Source organism: Echinops telfairi, unplaced genomic scaffold (assembly GCF_000313985.2).
Source record: "Echinops telfairi isolate 266 unplaced genomic scaffold, ASM31398v2 ScPeMD7_7475;HRSCAF=8513, whole genome shotgun sequence".
Taxonomy (NCBI): domain Eukaryota; kingdom Metazoa; phylum Chordata; class Mammalia; order Afrosoricida; family Tenrecidae; genus Echinops; species Echinops telfairi.
The window spans coordinates 14,584,556-14,594,234 of record NW_022111379.1 but is presented as its reverse complement, the minus strand read 5'-3'; the positions used below and the strand labels follow the sequence as shown (position 1 = coordinate 14,594,234).

At 41.3% G+C, this 9,679-nt stretch overlaps 2 protein-coding genes across 2 annotated transcripts in view; one reads left to right on the top strand and one right to left on the bottom strand.

The window, feature by feature from the left end:
- Positions 1-9,679, bottom strand: part of PLEKHH2 (pleckstrin homology, MyTH4 and FERM domain containing H2) — a 128,030-nt gene that overhangs the window by 102,759 nt on the left and 15,592 nt on the right. Inside the window, exon 2 of the mRNA XM_013003918.2 lies at positions 4,081-4,371. Coding sequence (XP_012859372.1) covers positions 4,081-4,371 — 291 coding nt within the window. The remainder of the gene's footprint in view (positions 1-4,080; positions 4,372-9,679) is intronic.
- On the top strand, positions 4,021-4,965 carry C1GALT1C1L (C1GALT1 specific chaperone 1 like). The gene has a single exon (XM_004699769.1). It carries the CDS (start codon positions 4,021-4,023, stop codon positions 4,963-4,965), a length of 945 nt encoding a protein of 314 aa, XP_004699826.1.

Sequence of the window (9,679 nt, the reverse complement as noted above, 5' to 3'; positions counted from 1 at the left end):
AATTGATGTATGTACGGATTGTGATAAGAGTTGTATGAGCCCCTAATAAAATGATTAAAAATACAAATAAAATAAAAACTAAAAAAGTTTAGTACCTGAAATGCAATGTAACCTATGTCATGAGTATTCATCACTAGAATTTTCTTCATTTAGCTGAAAATAAGAAATTACTTGCCAAACACATTAAAAGCAACAAATTAAATCCAAAAGAAAAAAATAAGACCTCAAATGTCCTATTTGATGGGTTACTAAAAAGTCACAGTGGTCTCAGGGAAGTGGTAGGAATTTCAGAGGTGGATTATTTAAGACAAGACTTGTTTCATCTCAATTATAATTTAAGGAGACCAATTAAGTCTTAAAAGAGATAAAGACAACACAAAGACATAGTAGACACATCATCTGAATGTGGGAGGTCATTGGCATGAGATTAAATCTGCATTCATGGATTTACAATTGGGAAGCTAGTTAAATAGCATATGGGAAGGCAAAGGAAACTGTCACAAAAGCATGACTGGTGGCAGATCAATGTCAATGCATCACAATTACACGAGACGAAAAAGGCAGGAATAAGACCATCTTTACCATGACAGAAGTGCTTACAAGATTGGCCCAGGGCATTTTGACCAGGGCAGAAGGGAGAGGCTGATAAGCATGACTCATGACTAAGGGACCCCTTGTACTGTCTCCAGTACAGTGACTTCCATCCAGGGCACACCCTTAAAGAGAGACTGCCCCTCCCTGGGCCGGCTTGAGAGGGTATAAATAATCTACTTCCCAAAGCACTCTGCATAAGGACATGACTATCTAAGTCCTTGGTTAATGATCAAAAGAATTCAATGGAGGCTTAATCTATGTGGGGAATCTGAGAATGGATTTGGGGCTGGCACTGACATCCAGAGTATTTTGCAAACTGGGGTGCTCAGAATTTAACCTCTAATACAGATTCTGCGTGGTTTTCACACCCTGAAGGACTGAAGCAACCAGACTTTGATTCCACACACATACACACAGACTCAAGCTTACTGCCCTTGAGTCAATGTTGATTCATGTGACCCTATAGGACAGGGTAGAACTACCCTGTGAGTTTCGGAGACAGTATCTCTTCACAGGAGTAGAACCCCCTTTGTTTCTCCATATATACACACAAACATCAAAGAAGAGAGGGAATTGAAAATTAAGAATATTTTCTTAAGTTATATAGGAAAATAAAATATCCAGGGACAAAGTAAAATATTACTTGATTGTATGTAAAATGAACCATGTGTACCAGGTATTGAATATATATATATATTTTAAACATTTCATTAGGGGCTCATACAACTGTTATCGAATATATTGAATACATTATCCACTACCATCAAGAGTCTGAATCACTACACCCCTGTGGGACGGAGTAGGGCTGCTCCCTAGGGTTTCGGAGGCTGTCAGTCCTCAGGCCGTGAGCAGACAGTCTCATCTTTCTCCCATGGAGTGGCTGTTGTATTCGAACTGCTGACCCTGTGGTTTGTATCCCCATGGTAACCCACTCCATCAGGGCTCCTGATTGAAGGTACACAGTAATGCAAATCTCAATTCAGTACTAACAAAAAAAAACAAAAAACAAACTTGACCTATGGTTACCATGGATGAAAGAGGAATAGTTTTTGCTTAGGGGGCATTGAGTTCATTTTATTTTGTTTTTTTACATGTACATAATATATATAGTTTTTTATTTACACATAATATATGTACATACACATATAGCTTGCTTTGATTATTGTCTAAGGAAGGAGAACTATGAATTTGGTATATGTGTATACATACTCATATACATACACCACAGAACAGAATATATAGTAGTATTACAGAAACATATATAAACATATATGTAGAGAAAATTTTGCAAGTGATATGCAAGAATATATACAAATGGTTGTCACAGTGAAGTATAGCATCAATGAAACACACCATATTCCTCTGGTTCCTTGAGGCTTCCTCACCCCCCACTATCATGACCCCAGTCCTGCCTTTCACTGTGGGCGAGGCCGGAGCTTATACACAGGTTCAGATAAGAGCTCAGGACACACAGAATCTAGGTCAGATAAACCCGTCAGGAACAAAAATGGGAGTAGTAATACCAGGAGGGAAGGGGGAAGGTGGGAGAAACTATAAGTGAAAAGAGACAGCAGTTGGTGTAAGATATAAAAATAATAATAATTTATCAAAGGGTTATGAGAGTGGGATGGGGGAAGGCAGGGTAAAAAGTGGAGCTGATACCAAGGGCTCAAATAGAATGCAAATATTTAGATCAGGCATGCTCAAACTACGGCCCGCGGTCCACACGCGGCCTGCGAAGACATTTATCCAGCCCCCTGGGTGTTTTTCCCCCTTTTGTTTTTTTACTTCAAAATAAGATATGTGCAGTATGCATAGGAATTTGTTCATAGTTTTTTTCAAACTATAGTCCGGCCCTCCAACGGGTCTGAGGGACAGTGAACTGGCCCCTTGTTTAAAAAGTTTGACGACCGCTGGTTTAGAAAATAATGATGGCAACATATGTACAAATATGCTTGATACAATTGATGTATGGATTGTTATAAGAGCTGTAAGAGCCCCCAAAAAAGGATCTTAAAAAAAAAAAAAAAGAATAGTGGACCTTTGTTATCAGCAGATATAGAATGAACCAAACCAACCAGCCAGACATCCCCAGGTACCTCATCTCTCGACACCTGTGTCTGAAACCAGACTTGAAGCAGAGAGATGTGCGCAGTTACTTCTAGGAAGAAAAATATGTACTTTTCACACATAAATTATTTTGAAACTGAATTTTGAGTGTGTACATGAATTGCGTTTATTAAACATTGAGTTCATTTTAATGGTGGTATGACAATTTGGAGAGGGATATCAATAATGGTTGCACAACATGAAGAACCAATGGTACTGAATTGTACACATGGAAGTTGTTGAACTGGGGAACATGTGGAACTGGAGAACTGGAGTTGTTGAACTGGGGAACACCCCCCCCAAAAAATTACATAAATAACAAGAAGTACAGGGGACAAGGAGATGTTCTAATACTGACTGTGTTAGAGTTTGTGGTATTAATTCTTCTCGATATGGTTGAACTACTTAATTGTGTGATGTGTGGATGAAGTGCCAATAAAAGTTAAAGGACAACTGGAAACACCCGGGAATCCAGGGCAGATGACCCTTCAGGACCAGTGGTGTGAGTGGAGATACTGGGAGGGTAGAGGGAGGGTGGGTAGGAAAGAGGGAACCGATGACAAGGATCTACATGTGACCTCCTCCCTGGGGGACGGACAACAGAAAAGTGGGTGAAGGGAGACGTCGGACAGGGCAAGATATGACAAAATAATAATTTATAAATTATCAAGGGTTCATGAGGGAGGGGGGAGCAGGGAGGGAGGGGCAAAAATGAGGACCTGAATAATAAGGGCAACGAATGTACAAATGTGCTTTACACAATTGATGTATGGATGGATGGTGATAAGAGTTGTTTGAGCGCCTAATAAAACGATTAAAAAACAAACAAACTTAAAAGACAACAAAACTCAATACCTCCCCCCTCCCCTCCCCGCTCAGTGTTGTAATTCAAAAACAAAAACCAGTCTTCGATTGGATGGCGATTCCTGGAGACCCCATATACTTCAGGGGAGAACTTCATTCCACAGGTGTCTGCAAGCTGTGACCCTGGGACCCGACCACCAGCACCCCTGGGTGTTCCAAGCGGCACCCTACGCGTTTAGTAAGGGCGCGCTTAGGGGTGGGCGCCAGGAGCTCGGATTCCCATACGCTCCGTGAAATAGGTTACAGTTCGGCCTTGAGAGATATCGTTGCCTCGAATTATGCACATGTTCCATGTCATTGGTAGGCAGTCTTGGAAAGGCCCCAAACTTTCAAGGCCACTTCTAACCGCCACCTCCTCCCGCGCCACCACGGAGCAGTGGTCCCCGCAGCTCGAGGGCAGGACCAGAGGGCCACCGCGGTTCCTTCCTCCTGCGCTGTTCTCCCGGTGGGAAAATGGTCTCCGATCGCAAGCTGACGTTTTCTATGGGGCTGCTGCTTGGGAGCATCTCCTACGTCTTGATCATTGCGTTTGGCCAAATGAGCGTTGGACACAAAGGTAAAATTCAAGACCACGAACATCATCACCTGCGCGCGCCTAACAGAGAGGATTCCTTTAAACCGTCGGAGGCGGAAGGCGTGGCGCTCCGGGAAAGTGTCCGAGTTTACTGTTTCGTACTTGGCGAACCCAAGTACAGGGGCTACCAGGCTATATTGAGGGGCACCTGGACCAAACACTGTGACAAGGCCGAGTTCTACGGTTCTGAAAGCAGTCCTTTGTCCAATCGAAAAGCAAATGATACCTGGCTACAGGTGAGGGAAACATACAAATATGTCTTTGAAAAGTATGGCAGCATCTACAATTGGTTCTTTCTTGCACGCCCCACTACGTTTGCGGTCATCGAAAACTTAAAGTATTTTTTGTTGAGGAAAAACGCAACACAGCCATTATATCTGGGCCACACTGTAAAATACGGAGACCTGGAATACGTAGCGTTGGAAGGAGGCATTGTCTTAAGTACCGAGTCGATGAAAAGGCTTGACGGCGCTCTCCGCTCTGAAAACTGTAGAGATCGAAGTATGATTTGGAAGTTATCTGAAGATATGCAGCTGGCTGTTTGCTTGAAGTATGCAGGAGTTCGTGCAGAAAATGCAGAGGACTCCGAAGGAAGAGATGTATTTAATACAAAGCCAATTGAACGCCTTATTCAAGAGGCAATCTCGAATAATCCTCAGCATGTCGTCGAAGGCTGCTGTTCAGATATGGCTGTCACTTTTAACGGACTGACCCCTCAGAAAATGGAAGTCATGATGTATGGAGTGTACCGGCTGAGGGCATTTGGCCATCACTTCAATGATACGCTGGTTTTCTTACCCCCAAGTGGTTCAGATAATGACTGACAGCTGGGGGGTCATGGCAGAACAGGCTGTCCAAACTCATGGCCACACGCCACATGTGGCTCTTGAGCTCTAGAAACATAGCTAGTTCACATAGAGATGGACTATCAATGGAAAACAAACACTTCATTAAACTGATTATTTGTCATGTAAAGTACCTCATTCTTTTTATATAGACTGTATATTAGAATAACGATGTTTGGGATTTACAGTAGTAAAATTATCTATTTATCTTTTTATTTGCCAATTTGCTAAATTGGCTACCAGAAAATTTTAAACAACTTATGTGGCTCACACATTTTTCTTGGATAACTAAAATGTAGAATACCCGGCTTTCACCACAAATTGCAATTCAATGGACCATCTGTGGCTTTTCATTTGAAAAGACAATCTATGGCAGGGATCTAGGATCTGGAAGGGGGTTCAAATTTTTGATATGTTGCTCCCAAGTGTATTCTCTGAACCTCATTTGATCCTTCGTTTTGTTGAAAATATCAGTATGGTTAATGAGCACACCCAAAGCATTTTATTAAGAATTATTTTAGGAATAAGACATGAAGAAGCAATTGGATAAACATGTTCTCTTCTGTCCAAAATACTGCTTAGCCAAAAAGGCCCACAGTAGGAACACGCCACCACCATTTTTCTATTACCGGCAATGTGCTGATAGTTGTCGCCTATACAATCTAAGTACGGTACATTGTATGTTCAGGGGAGTTTGGGGCACTGTGTAGCCCTATCCTACATTTTGAAGATTGTTGGGTGGCCAGGAGAAACAGAAAATTCCATAAGCAGGTTGTGAATGTAAATCTGCTGGGCAGAGGGTGGAAGAATAACTGAATTGTTGAAGAGGACTATATGCCAGATTTCGCTTTCTGAAGCATTTGTTTCCTATTATTAACAGCATTTTATATGTAGTAGGTAAGACCCAAATCAAACCCACCACCATCCAATCAATTATAACTCATAGCAACCCTTTATAAGACTTTTGAGACTTAAATCTTTAAAGGAACAGACAGTCTCATCTTCTTCCCACAGAAAGGCTAGTGGGTTTGAACTGCTGATTTTGTGGTTAGCGGCCTACTGACTAACCCACAGAATCACTGGGGCTATTTCACATAGTGGGTTCTCAGTATATATTATCAGTTATTGAATGAAACGTCAAAGCCATTTGTCATCTCTAAGGCGTCATGCATATGAAGGACAGTATCAGGGTCAGCAAAGAGTTACAATCTGGGAACTCATAGGAGGAGTTCTACTCTGTTTTATTGGGTTGCTATGAGTCGGCATCAAGTTGACAGCCGTGAGTTCATTTTTTGGATTTTTATCTTTCCTAAGGAGCATCTAGCTGTATGTCCTCCTGGACAGATGCCTGTTGTTCCAGAGAAAGACGTCCAGCTTTCACATATATATATGAGGTGAGTGAAAAGACCATGGCTTGGGTCAGGCACACCTTTGTCCTCAGATTGACATATTTTGCTCTTTTAACACTTTAAAAAGGCCCTTTGCAACGATTTGACCAGTGCAATCTCTTCTATGATTTTGTGACCGCTTCTTCCAGTAACATTGATTGTGGATGTAAGTAAAATTAAAAGCTTGACAACTTTCAATCTTTTCATTTAGTATGATGCTACTTACTGGCTCAATTGTGAAGATTTTTGTTTCCTTTACATTACGTTGTAATATTTACTGAAGTAGTCTTTGATCTTCAGGTGTTTCAAGTCCTCTTGGATTTCAGCATGCGAGGTGTGCCGTGTGCATATTGCCTGTTAATAAGGAGCCCCTTCCAGAACACTTCATTGTGTTCATGTGGAACTTGTACATGGGTCAAGAGGCAGTTGTCCAAACAGAAAAGAATAATGCATGGTTGAACATCAGAAACGGTGTGCTTCGGGGTCATATCCTTTGGCCATACGTATTCAATCTGTATGCTGAGCAAAATAATCAGAAAAACTGGATTATATGAAGAAGAATGGGCATCATGATGGGAGGAAGGCTCATGGACAGATGTGTGGGAAATAGAATAGGGAAGAGAGTGTATGCAAACTCTCCACATTCATTCATTAAGGCCTCTGGAAAGCCAAGGCTCCTGTGGAGGAAACCTTTACCTTCATGGGTTGGAGTTGTGTCCCACATACATGCTCATAAGTAAAAGTTATTCTGCATGATGTACCCCCATAATAATGCCTATTATTTTTAAATCAAAAGATCACTTTATTGGGGGCTCTCACAACTCTTATTACAATCCATATGTTAATTGTATCAGGCATATTTGTACACATGTTGCCATCATTCTTTTCTATACATTTACTTTCTATTGAGCCTTTAATACCCGCTCCTCTTTTTTCCCTCCCTTCCCACCCTCAGGACCCCTTGATAGATAATAAATTTTATTATTTTCATATCTTACGCTGACCACTGTGACTGAGACTCCCTTCCCCCATGGTTTCTGTTGTTCTCCCCGCTGGAGGGGTGTGTGTAGTTATGTGTCCATCATTCTGGTCGGTTCACCCTTCCTCCCCTCTTCCCCCTATCCTTCTAGTGGCAATATTCCCTTTCCTGTTCCTGGATTCCGTGGGTCCTGAGCTCTGGTCTCTTATCTGTACCTGCATACATGCTCCAGTCTAGTCCAAAGTGAGAGGCAGCACTGGGGTCATGAAAGTGGGGGGGTGAGGAAACCTCAAGGAACCAGAAGAATATTGTGTGTTTCATCAGTGCTTTACTGCACCCTGGTTGACTCATCCCTTCCCTGGGACCCCTCTGCGGGGGGATGTCCCATTGTCTACAGATGGGATTTGGGTTTGTGCTCCAAATCATCTCATTCTCAACAATATGTTTTTGTTTGTTATGGGTCTTCTGATGCCTGTTACCCAGTCCCATTGACACTTTATGATCGCAATGGCTGATGTGCTTCTTCCACATGGGCTTGTTGCTCCTCTGCTAGATGGCCGCTTGTTTAACCTCAACCCTTTAAGACCCCAGACGCTGTATCTTTTAATAGCCAGCCACCATCCATTTTCTTCACCACATTTGCTTCTGCACCTGTTTAGTCTTCAGCGATTGTGCCAGGAGGATGAGCATCACAGAATGCCCTGTTTGTTAGAACAAAGTGTTCTTTTATTGAGGGAGGGTATGAGCAGAAGCCTGAAATCCGTCCACTACCTCAGTGTATTGCCATATAAATATATATACATAGGCCAATGCCTCTGTTTTTATGGATAAATGTATTGATATATGTACATGCCTATGTTTATACCTCTATCTATAGCTTTGCTTCCTAGATCATTCCTGTTTCCTTTTACCTTCCTTCTGCCCCACCCAAACACTTGCCCTACTGCTACCTCTTAGTACTTCTTCTCGTTAGATTGTTGTTGCTCCAACGCCCCCAGGATACTTCTAGGGAGGGGGGCAATTGGTATAATGCCAATTTTAGGGCGCCGTTTGCAAACACTTGAGCACCATTAAGTATTCTGGATTCTCATTTTTCATTGGTTTTTCCTTTGTAGGTGACTGTTCTTTTTTCCTCGGCTGCTCTCAGTATTCTTTATTTGTATATGATTTTGGAGAGTTTGACTGTGATATGTTTTAATGTTTCTCTCTTGGGATCTATCCTATTTAGGGTTCCCTCAGCCTTTTGAATAGTTATTTTTTCCACTTTTATTGTATTAGGGAAATTTTGTTTCATAATATCTTATACTATTTTCTTGTAGATTTTTTGTTTGTTTCTTCCTGCTCTGGAATCCCAATGAGATGTAGATCATTTCTGTTGATGATGTAAATTCTTAGGCTTTATTTGGATTCCTTTGCTGTCTTTGTTGATTGTGCCCTTTGCTGGCTGCAGCTGATAGAATTCACTTCAAGCTCACTAATTCAGCTTTCTATTTCTTTGATTCTATTACTCTGCTCTTTTTAGTCTAATTCTGTTACCTTATTATCTATATTCTTGAAATCTATTTAGTATACATTCCTAGTTTTTCTATTCTTTCCATTGTTCTCTCAAATATTTTTTCCATCCATTGAAAATACCTGGACATCATTCTTCTTCATTTGATTTCTGGGCTGCATCGTATTCCGTTGTGTGTATGTACCAGAGTTTTTTAATCCAATCTTCTACTGATGGGAATTTAAGCTGTTTCCAACTTCTTGCTATTGTGCTGCAATGAACATGTGGGAGGATACATCTGTTCTTATCTTTTTAAATCACTTCTTAATTTTTTTGTGCATGACATTCTTGATGTCATACCACAGGTCATCAGGTCTTCTGTCATTAGTGTTTAATTTGTCATGTCTGTTTTTGAGATCGTCTCTAAATCCAGGTGGCATGCTCTCAAGACATATTTTGGCTCTCATAGACTTGTTTTAATTTTCTTCAGCTTCAACCTTAACTTGCATATGAGCAATTGATGGTTTGTTCCACAGTTGGCTCCTGGCTTGTTGTTTTAATCATTTTATTGGGGCCTGGCTTGTTTTGACCAATGTTACTGAGTTTCTCTATCGTCTCTTTCCACAGATGTAGTCAATTTGATTTCTGTGTGTTCTGTCTGATGAAGTCACCACTTATATTATTGAAAAAAAGGTATTAGCAGCCACTGGAGATTCCCTTGCAGAGGGGTCTTGGGGAGGAGACGAGCCAGTCAGGGGGCGATGTAGCAACAATGAAAAATACAACTTTCCTCTAGTTCCTAAATGTTTCCTCCCCACTCCCACTATCATGATA

Bases quoted from the DNA above. Each gene is read 5' to 3' on its own strand.
- C1GALT1C1L (XM_004699769.1), top strand. From the start codon at position 4,021: ATGGTCTCCGATCGCAAGCTGACGTTTTCTATGGGGCTGCTGCTTGGG.